General features: G+C 46.8%; 1 protein-coding gene across 1 annotated transcript in view; it reads right to left on the bottom strand.

Moving 5' to 3' along the window:
• mrvi1 (murine retrovirus integration site 1 homolog) overlaps window positions 1-25,419 on the bottom strand; it is a 619,638-nt gene that overhangs the window by 126,817 nt on the left and 467,402 nt on the right. Inside the window, exons 34-35 of the mRNA XM_059976243.1 lie at window positions 11,505-11,535; window positions 854-994 (exon numbers count right to left, since the gene is read on the bottom strand). Coding sequence (XP_059832226.1) covers window positions 854-994; window positions 11,505-11,535 — 172 coding nt within the window. The remainder of the gene's footprint in view (window positions 1-853; window positions 995-11,504; window positions 11,536-25,419) is intronic.

Here is a 25,419-nt window from a genome sequence, read left to right as displayed (position 1 = left end):
AGAATAGCAGGATGTTGGAGGCAGGTTTTTTTACACAGAGAGCGGTCATTGTGTGGAACACTCTGCCTGGGGTAGTGGTAGAGACAGATATATTAGTGACATTTAAGGGACTCGTAGACAGGCACGTGGATGATAGAAAACAGAGGACTATGTAGGAGGGGAGAGTTAGATTGATCTAGGAGTAGGTTAAAAGGTCAGCAGAACATTGTGGGTGAAATGGCCTGTACTTTGTTCTACAGTTCTGTTTTCGATGTTTAAATTAAATTAGCTAATGGGCCCCTTCAGGTTAAGGGTTAAGGGTGAAAGGCAAAATATTTAAGGGGAACCTGAGAGGGAATTTCTTCAGTAAGAGGGTGGTGAGAGTGTGGAACGAGCTGCTGGGGAACTGGTGGATGCAAATTCAATTTCAACACTTAAGGGTTATTTGGATAGGTAAGTGGATGGGAGGGGTATTGAGGACTACGGTCCGGGTACAGGTCTAAGGGACCAGGCAGAATAATAGGCTGGCATGGACTAGATGGGGCCAAGGGCCTGTTTCTGTGCTGTAGTTTAGCCTGCACATTGTTGGGATGTGGGAGGAAGCAAGAGCACCCCAATAAAGCCTATGTGGTCACAGGGAGAACATGCAAACTCCACACAGAGAGCTCCAGAGGTTTCTGGCTCTGAGAGATGGTAGCTCTGCCAGCTGTAGGGCTACCCAGTCCCACTCACTGCAACAGGGCAGCGAGGCAGACTGACCAGAGAAGGGCTGTGTGGTGATGTGACCACAGCTACCCGACTGACTGCCTGTTCCCCCACATCCCCTCACCCCCCGGGTCTGGGGTCGGTGTGGGAGTCTGACAGAGGATCTCACCTTCAGCTCTGATTTGAAGTTTTCAAGTTCCCTCTCTGTGTTGTCTTCAGCCAAGTTTCTCTCTCTCTCCGCCAGCCCCAGCCTTGCCTCCAGGGTGTAGCTGTCATTCTTAAAGGCCAAGGACAGCTGGACGAATGTGTTCTGCAAGCAACAAGGAAGACTACGATAAACATCTGATTAAAAAACACACACAATTTTGATGCTTGGCCCTCATTATTTTGTTCTTCTTTACACTTGTCTACTGTAAATGACATTAAACAATCCTGAATCTTCAACTCTTGAGAGAGACACAGAACAACACAGCCCTTTAACTACCCTAAAATCAATCTAACACCTCCCTTCCACATAGCCCTCCATTTTTCTATCATCCATGTGCTGATCTAAGCATCTCTTAAATGTCCCTGATGTATCTGCCTCTACCACCACCCCTGACAGGGCATTCCACACACTCGCCACTCTGATACCCTTCCCTGTACCTTCCTCCAGTCACCTTGGAATTGTGCTCCCCACCCGCAGGAAAAGTCTCTAGCTCTCCTCTCAGTCTGTGCCTCTTATCATCTTGTACACCTCTATCATGCACTTTGGTAGAAGGAATACAGGCAGAGACTGTTTTCTAAATGGGGACCAAGTACAGAAATCAGAGGTGCAAAGGGACTTGGGAGTCCTTGTGCAGGATTCCCTAAAGTTGGTGATAAAGAAGACAAATGCAATGTTAGCATTCATTTCGAGAGGTCTAGAATATAAAAGCAAGGATGTATTGCGGAGACTTTATAAGACATTGGTCAGACTGCACTTGTAGTATTGTGAGCCGTCTTGGGCCCCTCATCTAAGAGAGGATGTACTGATGTTGGAGAGGAACCAGAGAAAGTTCACAAGAATGATCCTAGGAATAAAAGAGTTAACGTATGAGGAGCATTTGATGGGTCTGGCTCTGGGCCTCTCTGGAGTTTAGAAGAACGTGGGGGAATTTAATTGAAACCTATCAAATATTGATAGGTATAGACCAAGTGGATGTGGAGAGGATGTTTCCTACAGTGGGGGAGTCTAGGACCAGAGGGCACAGCCTCAGAATAGAGGGGCATCCCTTTAGAACAGAGATGAGGAGGAATTTCTTTAGCCAGAGCGTGGTGAATCTGTGGAATTCATTGTGCAGATGGCTGTGGAGGCCAAGTCACTGGGTATATTTGAAGCAGAAGTGAATGAATCATGGCGTCAAAGATTGCAAGGATAAGGGAGAAGAATTAGGATTGAAAGGGATAATAAATCAGCCATGATGGAATGGCAAAACAGACTTATGGTCAGGTGGCCTAATTCTACTCCTATGTTTTATGGGATAGATAATGTCTTTATCCCACACTAGTGTTGCCATGGCAGCATAGTGGTTAGCGCAATACGATTACAGCTCGAACAGACGGAGTTCAGAGTTCAATTTCAGCACTGTCCGTACGGAGTTTGAATGTTCTCCCTGTGAGAATGTGGGTTACCACCGGGTGCTCCAGTTTCCTCCCACAGTCTGGTTACTACGTTAATTGGTTATTAGCAATTGTTCTGTAATTAGGCTAAGATTAAGTTGGTGGATTTGTGGGCAGCATGCGCGTTGATCTGGAAGGGCCTATTCCGCGGCGTAATCGCTAAATAAAAATACATAATTAAATAAAACTAAAGGGCACAGACTTAGTGTGAGACTCAAAAGGCTTAAAGGGGACCTGAGGAGCAACCTTTGCACACAGACAGTGGAACAAGCAGCTTGAAGAAGTGGTAGACAATTATGGTAAACAATTACAATGCTTAAAAGTCAATTAGATAGATACACGGATACGGAAGGTGTAGAGGGGTATGGGCTAAATGTGGAGAAATAAAATTAACTCAAGAGGACATCTTTCTCAGCATGGACCTGTTAGGCTGACATCAGTGGTTGGGAAGTTGTTGGAATCAATTATTAGGGTCGAGATTACAGAGTACCTGGAGGCACATGACAAGATAGGCCTAAGCCAGAATGGTTTCCTGAAAGGAAAATCCTGCCTAACCTACTGCAATTTTTTGAGGAAATTATAAGCAGGGTAGACAAAGGCGCTGATATTATTGTGCCACCAAGCGGGACATTTGTAATGCTAGAGACATAGAAAACCTACAGCATAATACAGGCCCTTCAGCCCACAATGCTGTGCTGAACATGTACTTACTTTAGAAATTACCTTGGGTTACCCACTGCCCTCTATTTTTTTTTAGCTCCATGTACCTATCCAAGGGTCTCTTAAAAGACCCTTTTGTATCCACCTCTACCACCATTGCCGGCAGCCCATTCCATTCACTCACCACCCTCTGCATAAAAAACTTATCCCTGACATCTCCTCTGTACCTTCTTCCAAGCATCTTAAAACTGTGCCCTCTCATGATAGCCATTTCAGCCCTGGGAAAAGCCTCTGACTATCCACACGATCAATGCCTCTCATCATCTTCCATTTTCAATCTTTTTTTATTGATTTAAAAAAAATTATATGAATAGATAAAAATCAAAGAAGTTATATCAAATACATAATACAATAAACGTACTGTTACGTACCCGTGACACGTGACAGTGGTGTTGAAGCTATACTGGACTTAAGGTAGTGGTCTTGTGATGGTGGAGTGATGTCATTTTCCCACCAGTAGAGGTCATGTGACAGGTTTTTTTACAGGGTATAAAAGGAGGACCCCTCCCTGTGAGGAGGGGCAGTTCGTGACTGGATTTGCCATTTTGACTCCATGCCACTGTGTGGTCTAATATTATGACACAGTTTGGTTAAAAGATGGAGTTTTATTTAATGCCTAAAGTTTAAAAGGTCATTGCCGGCAGTTTCTTTATAATACTGCCGGTTAAAAATCAGTGGAGAGTGAAGATCGGAGTTTGGGAGTTAAAAGATCGAGGAAAGTCGATTTCGACGGTGGAACAGATTCAACCATGTTTGATCCTCATTCGGAAGGAATTCGTTGGCTGTCCCCATATTAACCCCTGCAAATGGTAGCAGAAAGGATTGGGAACAGTTTTGTCAAGGAAAGGTCAGTGTCTTTAAACCGTTTCATTTCCACCTTCGTAAATTCTCCGTGGGAAAAGTATAGTTCGACTGGGAACCGCAACGACACGACGTGAAAGAGAATTTAAATCGTCTAAATCGCCTTTAATGGACTGTAAGCATTTTGAACTTTTGGCAATACTACTTTGAAGAACTGTTTTTGCAACATCGCTTTAAGAACCGTTTAAGCTTCATTGCTTTAAGAACTGTTTCAGCTGCCGCATAGCAGCTGATTTCCGGTAACGTTAGTGGTTTGTTTACTTTTTGGGGGTTTGTTTTTCAGTGTTTAATAAATGTTTTATTTGTTACAAAAACCCCTGCCTCACTTATATATTTATTGTTGCTGAATCCATAACAGTACAAACCAAGAAAGGGATATACACTGTCAAAATCATGTGTAATATAATATTAGACTAGTATATATAAACAGAGAACCACAACTCCTCGTGACAATTCATACAAAAAAAAAGACCAGAAATTTTCTATTTTTAAGAAGGAAAAAACCACTAAACTAACCTAAAACAATAAAAGGGATTGGGCAGTCCATTTGAGGATAAAATTACAAAAAAGAAGAGAACACCCTTCTGGTCAAATCTGAAACTTCACGGAGGGAGAAGAAAAAAAAAGAAAAAAGGTTTACCTAAAAATATAGAAAAGAAAAGAAAAAAATTAGATCATATGAAAATATTGAATAAAAGGTCGCCAGGTGTGCTCAAATTTGAAAGATGTATCAAACGCCCGACTTCCAATTTTCTCCAAGCTTAAACAAGGCATAATGGAGGAGAGCCAAAAAAAAAACAGTGGGTGGATTAGGATCCTTCCAATACAGCAAAATAGCTCTCCTAGCCAGTAAAGTTGAAAAGGCTATCACATGTTGAGCGGAAGCAGGAACATTTCCTGCTTCCTTCGGAGTGATCCCAAAGATTGCCGTAAGTGAATTAGGTTGTAGGTCCACACCTATGACTTTTGATAACATTCTAAAAACATCTCTCCAAAAATTATTTAGCTTTAAACAAGACCAAAGCATATGAGTTAGAGTAGCAACTTCAGCGTTGCATCTATCGCAGGTGGGATTTATATTAGAAAAAATACGTGCTAGTTTATCTTCTGACATATGTGCCCTGTGCACTATCTTGAACTGAATCAAGGAGTGAGGGGCGAAAATAGATGAATTGTTAACTAAATGATAAATTTTATTCCATTGATCACCTGAAAGTGAGTCCTGGAGTTCCACTTCCCAAGCACGTTTAACTTTATCATTAGGTATCATACGTGAATTCATTAACCGTTTATATATAATAGCTATCAATCCTTTTTGAAATGGTTTGAGCTGAAAAATAGCATGCCTCTCATTATCTTATAAACTTCTATCAGGTCAATCTCATCCTCCGTCACTCCAAGGAGAAAAGACCGAGTTCACTCAACCCATTCTCATAAGGCATGCTCCCCAAACCAGACAAATTACTTGTAAATCTCCTCAGCACCCTTTCTATAGTTTTCACATCCTGCCTGTAGTGAGGCGACCAGAACTGAACACAGTACTCCAAGTGGGGTCTGACCAGGCTATATAGCTTCTTGGCTCTTAAACTCAACCCCACAGTTGATGAAGGCCAATTCACTGCATGCCTTAACCATACAGTCAACCTGCACAGATGCTTTGAGTGTCCTATGGACTCAAATGCCAAGATCCCTCTGATCCTCCACACTGCCAAGAGTCTTACCATTAATACTATATTTTGCCATCATATTTGACCTACCAAAATGAACCACTTCACACTTACCTGGGTTGAACTCCATCTGCCACTTCTCAACCCAATTTTGCATCATACCAATATCATGCTACAACCCCTGACAACCCTCCACACTACCCACAACATCCCCAACCTTTGTGTCATCAGCAAATTCACTAACCCATCCCTCCACTTCCTTATCCAGGTCATTTATAAAGATCACAAAGAGAAAGGCTCCCAGAACAGATCCCTGAGGCACTCCACTGGTCACCAACCTCCATGCAGAATATGACCCGTCTACAACCACTCTTTGCCTTCTGTGGGCAAGCCAGTTCTGGATCCACAAAACAATGTCCCCTTGGATCCCATGCCTCCTTACTTTCTCAATAAGCCTTGCATGGGGTACCTTATCAAATGCCTTGCTTAAATCCATATGCACTACATCTACTGCTCTTCCTTCATCAATGTGTTTAATCACATCCTCAAAAAATTCAATCAGGCTCGTAAGGCACGACCTGTCCTTGACAAAGCCATGCTGATTACTCCTAATCATATTATACCTCTTCAAATGTACATAAATCCTTCCTCTGAAGATTTCTCCTTCAACTTACCAACCACTGAAGTAAGACTCACTGGTCTATAATTTCCTCAGCTATCTCTACTCCCTTTCTTGAATAAATGAATGACATCTGTAACCCCCCAATTGTCCAGAACCTCTCCCGTCCCCATTGTTGATGCAAAGATCAGAGGCTCAGCAATCTCCTCCCTCGCCTCCCACAGTAGCCTGGGGTACATCTTATCCAGTCCTGGAGACTTATCCAACTCGATGCTTTCCAAAAGCTCCAGCACATCCTCTTTCTTAACGTCTATTTGCTCAAGCTTTTCAATCCACTGTAAATCATCCCTACAATTGCCAAGATCTTTCTGCATAGTGAATACTGAAGCAAAGTATTCATTAATCACCTCTGCTATCCCCTTTGGTTCCATACACACTTTTCCACTGTCACACTTGATTGGTCCTATCCTTTCACATCTTATCCTCCTGCTCTTCACATACTTGTTGAAAACCTTGGGGTTTTCCTTAATTCTGTCTACCAGGCCTTCTCATGGCCCTTTCTGGCTCTCCTAATTCATTCTTAAGCTCCTTCCTAGCCTTATACTCTTCTAGATCTCTATCATTACCTAGTTTTATGAACATTTCGTAAGCTTTTCTTTTCTTCTTGACTAGATTTACAGTAGCCTTTGTACACCACGGTTCCTGTACCCTACCATCCTTTCCGTCTCAATGGAACGTACCTATGCACAACTCCACACAAACATCCCTGAACATCTGCCACATTCCTGCCGTACATTTCCCTGAGAACATCTGTTCCCAAGTTATGCTTCCAGGCTCCTGCCTGATAGTTTCATATTTCTCCTAACTCCAATTAAACACTTTCCTAACTTGACTGTTCCTATCCCTCTCCAATGTTATGGTAAAGGAAATAGAATTGTGATCACTATCTCCAAAATGCTCTCCCACTGAGAGACCTGACACCTAACCAGGTTCATTTCCCAATACCAGATCAAGTACACCCTCTCCTCTTGTAGACTTATCTACATATTGTGTCAAGAAACCTTCCTGAACACACCTAACAAACTCCACCCCATCTAAATCCCTTGCTTTAGGGAGATGTCAATCAATATTTGGGAAATTAAAATCTCCCACCACAACAACCCTGTTATTATTACACCTTTCCAGGATATGTTTCCCTATCTGCTCCTCGATGTCCCTGTTAACATTGGGTGATCTATAAAAAACACCCAGTAGAGTTATTGACCCCTTCCTGTTTCTAATTTGTGCCCACAGAGAGTCCATAGACAATCCCTCCATGACTTGCTCCTTCTCTGCAGCTGTGACACTATCTCTGATCAACAGTGCCACATCCCCACCTCTTTTACCTCCCTCCCTGTCCTTTCTGAAATGTCTAAAGCCTGGCACTCTAAGTAACCATTCCTGCCCCTGACCCATCCAAGTCTCTGTAATGGCCACCACATCATAGCTCCAAGTACTGATCCACACTCTAAGCTCATCTGCTTTGTTCATTATGTTTTATGTGTTAAAATAAACATATCTCAAACCATCAGTCTGAGAGTATCCCTTCTCTATCACCTGCCTATCCTCCCTCACACACTGTCTCCAAGCTTTCTCTATTTGTGAGCCAGCAGCCCCTTCCTCCGTCTCTTCAGTTCGGTTCCCACCCCCCAGCAATTCTAGTTAAAACTCTCCCCAATAACCTTAGCAAACCTCCCCATCAGGATATTGGTCCCCCGGGATTCAAGTGCAACCCTTCCTTTTTGTACAGGTCACACCTGCCCCAAAAGAGGTCCCAATGATCCAGAAATCTGAATCCCTGTGCACTGTTCCAACCCCTCAGCCATACATTTAACCTCCACCTCACTCTATTCCTATACTCACTGTCGTGTGGCACAGGCAGTAATCCCAAGATTACTACCTTTGCGGTTCGGCAACTTCCTTCCTAACTCCCTGTACTTTGCTTTCAGGACCTCTTCCCTTTACCTACCTATGTCATTGGTACCAATATGTACCACAACTTCTGGCTGTTCTCCTTCCCACTTCAGGATATCATGGACATGATCAGAAACATCCCAGACCCTGGCACCTGGGAGGCAAACTACCATCCGTGTTTCTTTCCTGCATCCATTGCCTGTCTGACCCCCTAACTATAGAGTCCCCTATTACTGCTGCTTTCTTCCTTTCCCTACCCTTCTGAGCCACAGGGCCAGACTCTGTGCCAGAGGCACGGCCACTGTTGCTTCCCTCATCTAGGCCAACACCCCTCCCAAACAAGGATACTTATTGTTAAGGGGGACAGCCACAGGGGTACTCACTAGTATCTGCCTCTTGCCCTTCCCTTTCCTGATCTGTCTCCCAAGACCACAGTGTGACTACTTGCCTATAGCTCCTCTCTATCACCTGCTCACTTTCCCTGACCAGACGAAGGTCATTGAGCTGCATCTCCAGTTCCCTAACCCGGTCCCCAAGGGACTGCAGCTCCACAAACCCAGCGCAGATGTGGCCTCCTGGGAGGCTGGCAGTCTCCCAGACATTCCACATCTGACACCCAGTGCAGAACAGTCGCCTCACAGACATACTTCTTGTTTCTATTCCTCACAGGTAACATACCTCGCCTCCACCCGTTATTGCCGAAGCCCGAAAGAGCCAAAGCCCTACCACTCTGCCTCAGACCACTCCATTGATGACCACTCTGCTAGGCAGTGTCTCCCTTTAATGCCCGAACCTTCCCTCTATCTAACTCATGATTGCTGCTCCGGTTATCGCCACTGATAGGCCATGAACAATGGACAAATGCTCTCGAAGCTCCCTTTTTAAATAATTGCTGCCAACCTGTGAGAAATCCCTCTTGGTAAAGCTCTGTTTACGATGCTGATAAGCCACATACAATGATCTTTCAAGAATCAATAGATTCTGACATGTTTCCAGAGGACTGGTAATTGCAAATGTCACTCCACTCTTCAAGAAGGGAGGGAGGCAGAAGAAAGGAAATTATAGGCTAGTTAGCCTGACCTCGGTGTTTGGAAAGATGTCGGAGTCCATTATTAAGGATGAGGTTTTGGAGTATTTAGAAGCACATGATAAAATAGGCCGAAGTCAGCATGATTTCCTTCAGGGAAAATCTTGTCTGACAAATCTGTTGGAATTCATTGAAAAAATAACAAGCAGGATAGACAAAAGAGAATCAGTGGATGTTGTCTGTATGGATTTTCAGAAGGCCTTTGACAAGGTGGCACACATGAGGCTGCTAAACAAGGTAAGAGCCCATGGTACTGTTGGGAAGATTCTAGCATGGATAAAGCAGTGGCTAATTGGCAGGAGTCAAAGAGTAGGAACAAGGGGATCCCTTTTGGGTTGGCTGCTGTTGACTAGTGGTGTTCCACAGGGATCTGTGTTAGGACCGATTCTTTTTACATTATATGTCAATGGTTTGGATGATGGAATTGAGGGCTTTGTTGAAAAGTTTGTAGATGATATGAAGAGTGGTGGAGGCACAGGTAGTTTTGAGGAAGCAGTGGGGCTATAGAAGGACTTAGATTAGGAGAATGGGCAAAGAAATGGCAAATGCAATACAGTGTCAGAAAGTGTATGGTCATGCACTTTGGTAGAAGAAATAAAAGCAAAGATAATTTTTTAAATGGAGAGAAAATTAAAAAATCCAAGGTGTAAATGGATTTGGCAGTCCCCATGCAGAATTCCCAAAGGTTAATTTGCAGTTTGCATTGATGGTGAGGAAGGTGAATGCAATGTTAATGTTAAAGCAAGTGATATTTTTGTGTAGTAGGGGAATTAAGGGTTATGGGGAAAAGGCAGGTGTGTGGAGATGAGTCCACGGTCAGATCAGCCATGGCCTTATTGAATGGCAGAGCTGATCTTATTGATGGCCAACTCCTGCTCCTATTTCTTATGTTCTTATGGTCAAGGATGTAACACTGAGGCTGCATAAGGCACGGGTGAGGCCTCACTTGGAGTCTTGTGGCAGTTTTGGGCCCTTTATGTCAGAAAGGGGATATGCTAACATTGGAGAGGGTTCAGAGGAGGTTTGCAAGACTGATTTCTGGAATGAATGACCAAAAGACAAAGGAGCAGAAGTCATCCATTCAGCCCATCAAGTCTGCTCCACCATTTTATCATGAGCTGATCCAATCTCCCATTTAGTCTCACTCCCCTGCCTTCTCACCATAACCTTTGATGCCCTGGCTATTCAGATACCTATCAATCTCTGCCTTAAATACACCCAATGACTTGGTCTCCACTGCTGCCCGTGGCAATGAATTCCACAGATTCACTGCCCTTTGGCTAAAGGATATTACATGAGCAACGATTGAAGGCTCTAGGCTCTGGACTTGTACTCACTGGAATTTAGAAGAATGAGGGGGGGATTTTATTGAAACCTATCAAATGTTGAAAGGCCTAGATAGAGTGAATGTAAAGCAGATGTTTCCTGTAGTGGAGCAGCCTAGGACAAGAGGGCACAACCTCAGAATAGAGGGACATCCATTGAGAACAGAGATGAGGTGGAATTTCTTTGGCCAGGAGGTGGTGAATCTGTGGAATTCTTTGTCACAGGCAGCTGTGGAGGCCAAGTCAGTGGGGGCATTTAGGGTGGAGGTTGATATGTTCTTAATTAGTTAGCATGTGAAAGGTTATAGGGAGAAGGTAGGAGAATTGGGTTGAGAGGGAAATGTATCAGCCATGATGAAATGGTAGGACAGAGACAATGGGCCAAAATTCTGGCTCCTATAACTTATGGTCTTATGGTTCTGCCAGGCTTTGCAGTTATGCCACGCCAGAAGGCCAGGAGCTGGACTAGGTTGTCAGAGGCTATTTGAGAAACACGCCATTGATTCATTTAATAGGTGGTGGGAGCTTATCCCCTCTAACCTCTTCGCCAGCTATAACAATCTTAAGGAATGCCTATGTGGTCAACAGCTTTATTCTACATATTATTGCACATTTTTGCCCTCTGTGTCTGGCTGTAGAAATGATTCTAGCTCAGGTGGAAGTAGATGAAAGCACAAGTTTAAATTCTGCTCTGCGTCTCGTGACAGAACCTGCACAGGCTGCCGGACTCACAGACACTCACTGGCTGCTGACTTCGTGCCAGAACTCTTTCATGTTGAGAAACTGCTCCCTTGACCCTTGTTATAAACACCCACATGAGAAAGCCTCTGAAGGAGGCTTCGTTGTTGCTATACTGATGCTGGCTTACATTCCCAACTGTAGAAGGACAGTCTGGTGGAGTTCTACTCTGGTGTAGTCAAAACAGACAGGGAACTAACGACACCCACCTCAACTTCCTTCTCTGTCAAAGGTGGTAATCTGGAAGAGAAATAGAAACAGTTCAGACAGGAACACTGATGAATTGTAATTGTAATCGGAATCTAAATCAAGATTCAGATCACCTGACATATGTGAAATCTGTTGTTTTGCAGCAGCAGTACATAAAATAAAAACTATATACTACATTAAGATATATATATTCACCAAAGGAGGTGTAAGGTGCTCCTTCCCTCCACTAGCCAGCAGGTCACCCTTGGACAAGGTGTAGCACCTGCTCAGCCTCCCCCACCCCCGATCGGGGGTCACGTGAAGCAATGGGAGCAGGTGGTGGGTGGTCGTATGAGCAGCCATGGCATATCACAAGTCCTGGTTATGTGACCACTGACACCAGGCAGACAATTGCTGAAGGGCATTGATAATGCATGGGGTCACCCGTCTTGTAAAGACACTGCCCAGAAGAAGGCAATGGCAAACCACTTCTGTAGAAAAATTTGCCAAATACAATCATGGCGAAAGACCACGATCGTCCATGTCAAACAACACAGCACATAATGAAGGAATGAAATGCAAAGGGGGAGCAAAAAAGGAAAAACAAAGTGAGCTATTGTAGATGGGTTCATTGTCCATTCAGAAATCTGATGACAGAGGCAAAGAAACAGTTCCCAAAACATTGAGTGTGTGTCTTCAAGCTCCTGTACCGCTTCCATGATGGTAGAAAGTGAGAAGCGGGTATGTGCACGGTGAGGGGGGCCCTTAATGAAGGAAGCCTCCTTTTTGATTGCTCCTTCTCCCCACACAGACATTTCACGGTTTTATCTCTGAAAAGACATTTCTCGGTTTTCTCTCCAAACAGAAGCTGCCTGGTTTTCTCTCTGAACAGACGCTGACTGGTTTTCTCTCCACACAGACACAGCCTGGTTTTCTCTCCGAACAGACGCTGCCTGGTTTTCTCTCCGAACAGACGCTGTCTGGTTTTCTCTCTGAACAGACGCTGTCTGGTTTTCTCTCTGAACAGACGCTGTCTGGTTTTCTCTCTGAACAGACGCTGTATGGTTTTCTCTCCACACAGACGCTGCCTGGTTTTCTCTCCGAACAGACGCTGTCTGGTTTTCTCTCCGAACAGACGCTGCCTGGTTTTCTCTCCGAACAGACGCTGTCTGGTTTTCTCTCTGAACAGACGCTGTCTGGTTTTCTCTCTGAACAGACGCTGTATGGTTTTCTCTCCACACAGACGCTGCCTGGTTTTCTCTCTGAACAGACACTGCCTCGTTTTCTGTCTGAACAGACACTGCCTCGTTTTCTCTCTGAGCAGATGCTGCCTGGTTTTCTCTCCACACAGATGCTATCTGGTTTTCTCTCTGAACAGACGCTGCCTGGTTTTCTCTCTGAACAGACGCTGTCTGGTTTTCTCTCTGAACAGACGCTGCCTGGTTTTCTCTCTGAACAGACGCTGTCTGGTTTTCTCTCTGAACAGACGCTGCCTGGTTTTCTCTCTGAAAAGACACTGCCTGGTTTTCTCTCTTAACAGACGCTGTCTGGTTTTCTCTCCACACAGACGCTGCCTGGTTTTCTCTCTGAACAGACGCTGCCTGGTTTTCTCTCCGAACAGACGCTGTCTGGTTTTCTCTCTGAACAGACGCTGTCTGGTTTTCTCTCCACACAGACGCTGTCTGGTTTTCTCTCCACACAGACTCTTTCTGGTTTTCTCTCCACACAGACACTGCCTGGTTCTCTCTCTGAACAGACATTGCCTGGTTTTCCCTCTGAACATAAACTGCCTCATTTTCTGACTGAACAGACATTTTCTCGTTTTCTCTCTGAACAGACGCTGCCTGGTTTTCTCTTCACACAGACGCTGCCTGGTTTTCTCTCTGAACAGACATGGCATGGTTTTGTCTCCACACAGACGCTGCCTGCTTTACTCTGCAGATAGACACTGTCTGGTTCTCTCTCCACACAGATGCTGCATGGTTTTCTCTCCACACAGACGCTGCCTGGTTTTCTCTCCACACAGAAACTGCCTGGTTTTCTCCCTGAACAGACACTGCCTGGTTTTCTCTCTGAAAAGACGCTGCCTGGTTTTCTCTCTGAACAGACACTGCCTTGTTTTCTCTCCACACAGACGCTGCCTGGTTTTCTCTCCGAACAGACACAGCCTGATTTTCTCTCTGAACAGACGCTGCCTGGTTTTCTCTCTGAAAAGACGCTGCCTGGTTTTCACTCTGAACAGACACTGCCTTGTTTTCTCTCCACACAGACGCTGTCTGGTTTTCTCTCTGAACAAACGCTGTCTGGTTTTCTCTCTGAACAGACGCTGCCTGGTTTTCTCTCTGAACAGATGCTGCCTGGTTTTCTCTCTGAACAGGCGCTGTCTGGTTTTCTCTCCGCACAGACGCTGTCTGGTAGACTCTCCGCACAGACACTGCCAGGTTTTCTCTCCACACAGACACGGCCTGGTTTTCTGTCTGAACAGACACTGCCTCGTTTTCTGTCTCAACAGACACTGCCTCGTTTTCTCTCCACACAGACGCTGTCTGGTTTTGTCTCCACACAGACGCTGCCTGGTTTTCTCCCTGAACAGACACTGCCTCAATTTCTCTCCACACAGATGCTGCCTCGTTTTCTCTCCGAACAGACACTGCCTCATTTTCTCTCCACACAGACTCTGTTAGGTATTCTCCCCACACAGACACTGCCTGGTTTTCTCTCTGAACAGACGCTGTCTGGTTTTCTCTCTGAACAGATGCTGTCTGGTTTTCTCTCCACACAGACTCTGCCTGGTTTACTCACTGAACCGACACTGCCTCGTTTTCTGTCAGAACAGACACTGCCTAGTTTTCTCTCTGAACAGACACTGCCTGGTTTTCTCTCTGAACAGACGCTGCCTGGTTTTCTCTCTGAACAGACGCTGTCTGGTTTTCACTCTGAACAGACGCTGTCTGGTTTTCTCTCCGCACAAACGCTGTCTGGTATTCTCTCCACACAGACTCTGTCAGGTTTTCTCTCCGCACAGATGCTGTCTGGTATTCTCTCCACACAGACACTGCCTGCTTTTCTGTCTGAACAGACACTGCCTCGTTTTCTGTCTGAACAGACACTGACTAATTTTCTCTCCACACAGAAGCTACCTGGTTTTCTCTCTACACAGACGCTGTCTGGTTTTGTCTCCACATAGACGCTGCCTGGTTTTCTCTCTGAACAGACGCTGCCTGGTTTACTCTCTGAACAGACGCTATCTGGTTTTCTCTCTGAACAGACACTGTCTGGTTTTCTCTCTGAACAGACGCTGTCTGGTTTTCGCTCCACACAGACGCTTTCTGGTTTTCTCTCTACACAGACTCTTTCTGGTTTTCTCTCCACACAGACACTGCCTGGTTTCCTCTCTGAACAGACACTGCCTCGTTTTCTGTCTGAACAGACACTGCCTCGTTTTCTCTCCACACAGACGCTGCCTGGTTTTCTATCCACACAGATGCTGTCGGTTTATCTCTCTGCACAGACACTGCCTGGTTTCCTCTCTGAACAGACACTGCCTCGTTTTCTGTCTGAACAGACACTGCCTCGTTTTCTCTCCACACAGACGCTATCTGGTTTTCTCTCCACACAGACGCTGTCTGGTTTCCTCTCTGAACAGACACTGCCTCGTTTTCTGTCTGAACAGACACTGCCTCGTTTTCTCTCCACATAGACACTACCTGGTTCTCTCTCCACACAGACGCTGCCTGGTTTTCTCTCCACAGAGACGCTGTCTGGTTTTCTCTCTGAACAAATGCTGTCTGGTTTTCTCTCCACACAGACGCTGCCTGGTTTTTTCTCCAAACAGACACTGCCTCATTTTCTCTCCACACAGACTCTGTTTGGTATTCTCTCCACACAGACACTGCCTGGTTTTCTCTCTGAACAGTCGCTGTCTGGTTTTCTCTCTGAACAGACACGGCCTGGTTTTGTCTCCACACAGACGCTGCCTGCTTTACTCTGCATATAGACACTGTCTGGTTCTCTCTCCACACAGATGCTGCCTGGTTTTCTCTCCACACAGTCGCTACCTGGTTTTTAATCTACACAGACACTGCCTGGTTTTCTCTCCACACAGACGCTGCCTGGTTTTCTCTCCACACAGAAACTGCCTGGTTTTCTCCCTGAACAGACACTGCCTCATTTTCTCTCCACACAGACGCTGCCTGGTTTTCTCTCCGAACAGACACTGCCTGATTTTCTCTCTGAACAGACGCTGCCTGGTTTTCTCTCTGAAAATACGCTGCCTGGTTTTCTCTCTGAACAGACACTGCCTTGTTTTCTCTCCACACAGACGCTGTCTGGTTTTCTCTCTGAACAAATGCTGTCTGGTTTTCTCTCCACACAGACGCTGCCTGGTTTTCTCCCTGAACAGACACTGCCTCAATTTCTCTCCACACAGATGCTGCCTCGTTTTCTCTCCGAACAGACACTGCCTCATTTTCTCTCCACACAGACTCTGTTTGGTATTCTCCCCACACAGACACTGCCTGGTTTTCTCTCTGAACAGACGCTGTCTGGTTTTCTCTCTGAACAGACGCTGTCTGGTTTTCTCTCCACACAGACTCTGTCTGGTTTTCTCTCCACGCAGACACTGCCTGGTTTACTCACTGAACTGACACTGCCTCGTTTTCTGTCAGAACAGACACTGCCTAGTTTTCTCTCTGAACAAACACTGCCTGGTTTTCTCTCTGAACAGACGCTGCCTGGTTTTCTCTCTGAACAGACGCTGTCTGGTTTTCTCTCTGAACAGACGCTGCCTGGTTTTCTCTCTGAACAGACACTGCCTGGTTTTCTCTCTGAACAGACGCTGCCTGGTTTTCTCTCTGAACAGATGCTGCCTGGTTTTCTCTCTCAACAGACGCTGTCTGGTTCTCTCTCTGCACAGACGCTGTCTGGTAGACTCTCCGCACAGACACTGCCAGGTTTTCTCTCCACACAGACACGGCCTGGTTTTCTGTCTGAACAGACACTGCCTCGTTTTCTGTCTCAACAGACACTGCCTCGTTTTCTCTCCACACAGACGCTACCTGGTTTTCTCTCTACACAGACGCTGTCTGGTTTTGTCTCCACACAGACGCTGCCTGGTTTTCTCCCTGAACAGACACTGCCTCAATTTCTCTCCACACAGATGCTGCCTCGTTTTCTCTCTGAACAGACACTGCCTCATTTTCTCTCCACACAGACTCTGTTAGGTATTCTCTCCACACAGACACTGCCTGGTTTTCTCTCTGAACAGACGCTGTCTGGTTTTCTCTCTGAACAGACGCTGTCTGGTTTTCTCTCCACACAGACACTGCCTGGTTTACTCACTGAACCGACACTGCCTCGTTTTCTGTCAGAACAGACACTGCCTAGTTTTCTCTCTGAACAGACACTGCCTGGTTTTCTCTCTGAACAGACGCTGCCTGGTTATCTCTCTGAACAGACGCTGCCTGGTTTTCTCTCTGAACAGACGCTGTCTGGTTTTCACTCTGAACAGACGCTGTCTGGTTTTCTCTCCGCACAGACGCTGTCTGGTATTCTCTCCACACAGACTCTGTCAGGTTTTCTCTCCGCACAGATGCTGTCTGGTATTCTCTCCACACAGACACTGCCTGCTTTTCTGTCTGAACAGACACTGCCTCGTTTTCTGTCTGAACAGACACTGACTCATTTTCTCTCCACACAGAAGCTACCTGGTTTTCTCTCTACACAGACGCTGTCCAGTTTTCTCTCCACACAGACGCTGTCTGGTTTTCTCTCTACACAGACTCTTTCTGGTTTTCTCTCCACACAGACACTGCCTGGTTTCCTCTCTGAACAGACACTGCCTCGTTTTCTGTCTGAACAGACACTGCCTCGTATTCTCTCTGAACAGACGCTGCCTGGTTTTCTCTCTGAACAAACGCTGTCTGCTTTTCTCTCCACACAGACGCTGCCTGGTTTTCTCCCTGAACAGACACTGCCTCAATTTCGCTCCACACAGATGCTGCCTCGGTTTCTCTCCGAACAGACACTGCCTCATTTTCTCTCCACACAGACTCTGTTTGGTATTCTCTCCACACAGACACTGCCTGGTTTTCTCTCTGAACAGACGCTGTCTGGTTTTCTCTCTGAACAGACGCTGTCTGGTTTTCTCTCTGAATAGACGCTGTCTGGTTTTCTCTCCACACAGACTCTGTCTGGTTTTCTCTCCACACAAACACTGCCTGGTTTACTCACTGAACCGACACTGCCTCGTTTTCAGTCAGAACAGACACTGCCTAGTTTTCTCTCGGAACAGACGCTGCCTGGTTTTCTCTCTGAACAGACGCTGTCTGGTTTTCTCTCTGAACAGACGCTGTCTGGTTAACTCTCCGCACAGACGCTGTCTGGTTTTCTCTCTACACAGACTCTTTCTGGTTTTCTCTCCACACAGACACTGCCTGGTTTCCTCTCTGAACAGACACTGCCTCGTTTTCTGTTTGAACAGACACTGCCTCGTTTTCTCTCTGAACAGACGCTGCCTGGTTTTCTCTCCACACAGATGCTGTCTGTTTATCTCTCTGCACAGACACTGCCTGGTTTTCTCTCTGAACAGACACTGCCTGCTTTAGTCTCCACATAGACACTGCCTGGTTCTCTCTCCACACAGACGCTGCCTGATTTTCTCCCTGAACAGACACTGCCTCATTTTCTCTCCACACAGACGCTGCCTGGTTTTCTCACCACACAGGCGCTGCCTGGTTTACTCTCCGAACTGACACTGCCTGGTTCTCTCTCCACACAGACGCTGCCTGGTTTTCTATCCACACAGATGCTGTCGGTTTATCTCTCTGCACAGACACTGCCTGGTTTCCTCTCTGAACAGACACTGCCTCGTTTTCTGTCTGAACAGACACTGCCTCGTTTTCTCTCCACATAGACACTACCTGGTTCTCTCTCCACACAGACGCTGCCTGGTTTTCTCTCCACAGAGACGCTGTCTGGTTTTCTCTCTGAACAAATGCTGTCTGGTTTTCTCTCCACACAGACTCTGTCTGGTTTTCTCTCCACGCAGACACTGCCTGGTTTACTCACTGAACTGACACTGCCTCGTTTTCTGTCAGAACAGACACTGCCTAGTTTTCTCTCTGAACAAACACTGCCTGGTTTTCTCTCTGAACAGACGCTGCCTGGTTTTCTCTCTGAACAGACGCTGTCTGGTTTTCTCTCTGAACAGACGCTGCCTGGTTTTCTCTCTGAACAGACACTGCCTGGTTTTCTCTCTGAACAGACGCTGCCTGGTTTTCTCTCTGAACAGATGCTGCCTGGTTTTCTCTCTCAACAGACGCTGTCTGGTTCTCTCTCCGCACAGACGCTGTCTGGTAGACTCTCCGCACAGACACTGCCAGGTTTTCTCTCCACACAGATACGGCCTGGTTTTCTGTCTGAACAGACACTGCCTCGTGTTCTGTCTCAACAGACACTGCCTCGTTTTCTCTCCACACAGACGCTACCTGGTTTTCTCTCTACACAGACGCTGTCTGGTTTTGTCTCCACACAGACGCTGCCTGGTTTTCTCCCTGAACAGACACTGCCTCAATTTCTCTCCACACAGATGCAGCCTCGTTTTCTCTCTGAACAGACACTGCCTCATTTTCTCTCCACACAGACTCTGTTAGGTATTCTCTCCACACAGACACTGCCTGGTTTTCTCTCTGAACAGACGCTGTCTGGTTTTCTCTCTGAACAGACGCTGTGTGGTTTTCTCTCCACACAGACTCTGTCTGGTTTTCTCTCCACACAGACACTGCCTGGTTTACTCACTGAACCGACACTGCCTCGTTTTCTGTCAGAACAGACACTGCCTAGTTTTCTCTCTGAATAGACACTGCCTGGTTTTCTCTCTGAACAGACGCTGCCTGGTTATCTCTCTGAACAGACGCTGCCTGGTTTTCTCTCTGAACAGACGCTGTCTGGATTTGTCTCCACACAGACGCTGCCTGCTTTACTCTGCATATAGACACTGTCTGGTTCTCTCTCCACACAGATGCTGCCTGGTTTTCTCTGCACACAGTCGCTACCTGGTTTTTAATCTACACAGACACTGCCTGGTTTTCTCTCCACACAGACGCTGCCTGGTTTTCTCTCCACACAGAAACTGCCTGGTTTTCTCCCTGAACAGACACTGCCTCATTTTCTCTCCACACAGACGCTGCCTGGTTTTCTCTCCGAACAGACACTGCCTGATTTTCTCTCTGAACAGACGCTGCCTGGTTTTCTCTCTGAAAATACGCTGCCTGGTTTTCTCTCTGAACAGACACTGCCTTGTTTTCTCTCCACACAGACGCTGTCTGGTTTTCTCTCTGAACAAATGCTGTCTGGTTTTCTCTCCACACAGACGCTGCCTGGTTTTCTCCCTGAACAGACACTGCCTCAATTTCTCTCCACACAGATGCTGCCTCGTTTTCTCTCCGAACAGACACTGCCTCATTTTCTCTCCACACAGACTCTGTTTGGTATTCTCTCCACACAGACACTGCCTGGTTTTCTCTCTGAACAGACGCTGTCTGGTTTTCTCTCTGAACAGACGCTGTCTGGTTTTCTCTCCACACAGACTCTGTCTGGTTTTCTCTCCACGCAGACACTGCCTGGTTTACTCACTGAACTGACACTGCCTCGTTTTCTGTCAGAACAGACACTGCCTAGTTTTCTCTCTGAACAAACACTGCCTGGTTTTCTCTCTGAACAGACGCTGCCTGGTTTTCTCTCTGAACAGACGCTGTCTGGTTTTCTCTCTGAACAGACGCTGCCTGGTTTTCTCTCTGAACAGACACTGCCTGGTTTTCTCTCTGAACAGACACTGTTTGGTATTCTCTCCACACAGACACTGCCTGGTTTACTCACTGAACCGACACTGCCTCGTTTTCTGTCAGAACAGACACTGCCTAGTTTTCTCTCTGAACAAACACTGCCTGGTTTTCTCTCTGAACAGACGCTGCCTGGTTTTCTCTCTGAACAGACGCTGTCTGGTTTTCTCTCTGAACAGACGCTGTCTGGTTTTCTCTCTGAACAGACGCTGTCTGGTTTTCTCTCCACACAGACTCTGTCTGGTTTTCTCTCCACGCAGACACTGCCTGGTTTACTCACTGAACTGACACTGCCTCGTTTTCTGTCAGAACAGACACTGCCTAGTTTTCTCTCTGAACAAACACTGCCTGGTTTTCTCTCTGAACAGACGCTGCCTGGTTTTCTCTCTGAACAGACGCTGTCTGGTTTTCTCTCTGAACAGACGCTGCCTGGTTTTCTCTCTGAACAGACACTGCCTGATTTTCTCTCTGAACAGATGCTGCCTGGTTTTCTCTCTCAACAGACGCTGTCTGGTTCTCTCTCCGCACAGACGCTGTCTGGTAGACTCTCCGCACAGACACTGCCAGGTTTTCTCTCCACACAGACACGGCCTGGTTTTCTGTCTGAACAGACACTGCCTCGTTTTCTGTCTCAACAGACACTGCCTCGTTTTCTCTCCACACAGACGCTACCTGGTTTTCTCTCTACACAGACGCTGTCTGGTTTTGTCTCCACACAGACGCTGCCTGGTTTTCTCCCTGAACAGACACTGCCTCAATTTCTCTCCACACAGATGCTGCCTCGTTTTCTCTCTGAACAGACACTGCCTCATTTTCTCTCCACACAGACTCTGTTAGGTATTCTCTCCACACAGACACTGCCTGGTTTTCTCTCTGAACAGACGCTGTCTGGTTTTCTCTCTGAACAGACGCTGTCTGGTTTTCTCTCCACACAGACACTGCCTGGTTTACTCACTGAACCGACACTGCCTCGTTTTCTGTCAGAACAGACACTACCTAGTTTTCTCTCTGAACAGACACTGCCTGGTTTTCTCTCTGAACAGACGCTGCCTGGTTATCTCTCTGAACAGACGCTGCCTGGTTTTCTCTCTGAACAGACGCTATCTGGTATTCTCTCTGAACAGACACTGCCTGCTTTTCTGTCTGAACAGACACTGCCTCGTTTTCTGTCTGAACAGACACTGACTCATTTTCTCTCCACACAGAAGCTACCTGGTTTTCTCTCTACACAGACGCTGTCCAGTTTTGTCTCCACATAGACGCTGCCTGGTTTTCTCTCTGAACAGACGCTGCCTGGTTTTCTCTCTGAACAGACGCTATCTGGTATTCTCTCTGAACAGACGCTGTCTGGTTTTCTCTCCACACAGACGCTGTCTGGTTTTCTCTCTACACAGACTCTTTCTGGTTTTCTCTCCACACAGACACTGCCTGGTTTCCTCTCTGAACAGACACTGCCTCGTTTTCTGTCTGAACAGACACTGCCTCGTTTTCTCTCTGAACAGACGCTGCCTGGTTTTCTCTCTGAACAAACGCTGTCTGGTTTTCTCTCCACACAGACGCTGCCTGGTTTTCTCCCTGAACAGACACTGCCTCAATTTCGCTCCACACAGATGCTGCCTCGGTTTCTCTCCGAACAGACACTGCCTCATTTTCTCTCCACACAGACTCTGTTAGGTATTCTCTCCACACAGACACTGCCTGGTTTTCTCTCTGAACAGACGCTGTCTGGTTTTCTCTCTGAGCAGACGCTGTCTGGTTTTCTCTCCACACAGACTCTGTCTGGTTTTCTCTCCACACAGACACTGCCTGGTTTACTCACTGAACCGACACTGCCTCGTTTTCAGTCAGAACAGACACTGCCTAGTTTTCTCTCGGAAAAGACGCTGCCTGGTTTTCTCTCTGAACAGACGCTGTCTGGTTTTCTCTCTGAACCGACGCTGTCTGGTTAACTCTCCGCACAGACGCTGTCTGGTTTTCTCTCTACACAGACTCTTTCTGGTTTTCTCTCCACACAGACACTGCCTGGTTTCCTCTCTGAACAGACACTGCCTCGTTTTCTGTTTGAACAGACACTGCCTCGTTTTCTCTCTGAACAGATGCTGCCTGGTTTTCTCTCCACACAGATGCTGTCTGTTTATCTCTCTGCACAGACACTGCCTGGTTTTCTCTCTGAACAGACACTGCCTGCTTTAGTCTCCACATAGACACTGCCTGGTTCTCTCTCCACACAGACGCTGCCTGATTTTCTCCCTGAACAGACACTGCCTCATTTTCTCTCCACACAGACGCTGCCTGGTTTTCTCTCCACACAGGCACTGCCTGGTTTACTCTCCGAACTGACACTGCCTCGTTTTCTGTCTGAACAGACACTGCCTCGTTTTCTCTCCACACAGACGCTATCTGGTTTTCTCTCCACACAGACGCTGTCTGGTTTCCTCTCTGAACAGACACTGCCTCGTTTTCTGTTTGAACAGACACTGCCTCGTTTTCTCTCCACATAGACACTACCTGGTTCTCTCTCCACACAGACGCTGCATGGTTTTCTCTCCACAGAGACGCTGTCTGGTTTTCTCTCTGAACAAATGCTGTCTGGTTTTCTCTCCACACAGACACTGCCTGGTTTACTCACTGAACCGACACTGCCTCGTTTTCTGTCAGAACAGACACTGCCTAGTTTTCTCTCTGAACTGACACTGCCTCGTTTTCTGTCAGAACAGACACTGCCTAGTTTTCTCTCTGAACAAACACTGCCTGGTTTTCTCTCTGAACAGACGCTGCCTGGTTTTCTCTCTGAACAGACGCTGCCTGGTTTTCTCTCTGAACAGACGCTGCCTGGTTTTCTCTCTGAACAGACGCTGTCTGGTTTTCTCTCTGAACAGACACTGCCTGGTTTTCTCTCTGAACAGACACTGCCTGGTTTTCTCTCTGAACAGACGCTGCCTGGTTTTCTCTCTGAACAGATGCTGCCTGGTTTTCTCTCTCAACAGACGCTGTCTGGTTCTCTCTCCGCACAGACGCTGTCTGGTAGACTCTCCGCACAGACACTGCCAGGTTTTCTCTCCACACAGACACGGCCTGGTTTTCTGTCTGAACAGACACTGCCTCGTATTCTGTCTCAACAGACACTGCCTCGTTTTCTCTCCACACAGACGCTACCTGGTTTTCTCTCTACACAGACGCTGTCTGGTTTTGTCTCCACACAGACGCTGCCTGGTTTTCTCCCTGAACAGACACTGCCTCATTTTCTCTCCACACAGACTCTGTTAGGTATTCTCTCCACACAGACACTGCCTGGTTTTCTCTCTGAACAGACGCTGTCTGGTTTTCTCTCTGAACAGACGCTGTCTGGTTTTCTCTCCACACAGACTCTGTCTGGTTTTCTCTCCACACAGACACTGCCTGGTTTACTCACTGAACCGACACTGCCTCGTTTTCTGTCAGAACAGACACTGCCTAGTTTTCTCTCTGAACAGACGCTGCCTGGTTTTCTCTCTGAACAGACGCTGTCTGGTTTTCTCTCTGAACAGACGCTGTCTGGTTTTCTCTCTGAACAGACGCTGTCTGGTTTTCTCTCCACACAGACTCTGTCTGGTTTTCTCTCCACGCAGACACTGCCTGGTTTACTCACTGAACTGACACTGCCTCGTTTTCTGTCAGAACAGACACTGCCTAGTTTTCTCTCTGAACAAACACTGCCTGGTTTCCTCTCTGAACAGACGCTGCCTGGTTTTCTCTCTGAACAGACGCTGTCTGGTTTTCTCTCTGAACAGACGCTGCCTGGTTTTCTCTCTGAACAGACACTGCCTGATTTTCTCTCTGAACAGATGCTGCCTGGTTTTCTCTCTCAACAGACGCTGTCTGGTTCTCTCTCCGCACAGACGCTGTCTGGTAGACTCTCCGCACAGACACTGCCAGGTTTTCTCTCCACACAGACACGGCCTGGTTTTCTGTCTGAACAGACACTGCCTCGTTTTCTGTCTCAACAGACACTGCCTCGTTTTCTCTCCACACAGACGCTACCTGGTTTTCTCTCTACACAGACGCTGTCTGGTTTTGTCTCCACACAGACGCTGCCTGGTTTTCTCCCTGAACAGACACTGCCTCAATTTCTCTCCACACAGATGCTGCCTCGTTTTCTCTCTGAACAGACACTGCCTCATTTTCTCTCCACACAGACTCTGTTAGGTATTCTCTCCACACAGACACTGCCTGGTTTTCTCTCTGAACAGACGCTGTCTGGTTTTCTCTCTGAACAGACGCTGTCTGGTTTTCTCTCCACACAGACACTGCCTGGTTTACTCACTGAACCGACACTGCCTCGTTTTCTGTCAGAACAGACACTACCTAGTTTTCTCTCTGAACAGACACTGCCTGGTTTTCTCTCTGAACAGACGCTGCCTGGTTATCTCTCTGAACAGACGCTGCCTGGTTTTCTCTCTGAACAGACGCTATCTGGTATTCTCTCTGAACAGACACTGCCTGCTTTTCTGTCTGAACAGACACTGCCTCGTTTTCTGTCTGAACAGACACTGACTCATTTTCTCTCCACACAGAAGCTACCTGGTTTTCTCTCTACACAGACGCTGTCCAGTTTTGTCTCCACATAGACGCTGCCTGGTTTTCTCTCTGAACAGACGCTGCCTGGTTTTCTCTCTGAACAGACGCTATCTGGTATTCTCTCTGAACAGACGCTGTCTGGTTTTCTCTCTGAGCAGACGCTGTCTGGTTTTCTCTCCACACAGACTCTGTCTGGTTTTCTCTCCACACAGACACTGCCTGGTTTACTCACTGAACCGACACTGCCTCGTTTTCAGTCAGAACAGACACTGCCTAGTTTTCTCTCGGAAAAGACGCTGCCTGGTTTTCTCTCTGAACAGACGCTGTCTGGTTTTCTCTCTGAACCGACGCTGTCTGGTTAACTCTCCGCACAGACGCTGTCTGGTTTTCTCTCTACACAGACTCTTTCTGGTTTTCTCTCCACACAGACACTGCCTGGTTTCCTCTCTGAACAGACACTGCCTCGTTTTCTGTTTGAACAGACACTGCCTCGTTTTCTCTCTGAACAGATGCTGCCTGGTTTTCTCTCCACACAGAT

Source organism: Hypanus sabinus, chromosome 7 (genome assembly GCF_030144855.1).
Source record: "Hypanus sabinus isolate sHypSab1 chromosome 7, sHypSab1.hap1, whole genome shotgun sequence".
NCBI classification, from domain to species: Eukaryota; Metazoa; Chordata; class Chondrichthyes; order Myliobatiformes; family Dasyatidae; genus Hypanus; species Hypanus sabinus.
Note: the sequence above shows the minus strand (reverse complement) of the source record. Positions and strands in the feature narration are given on the sequence as shown.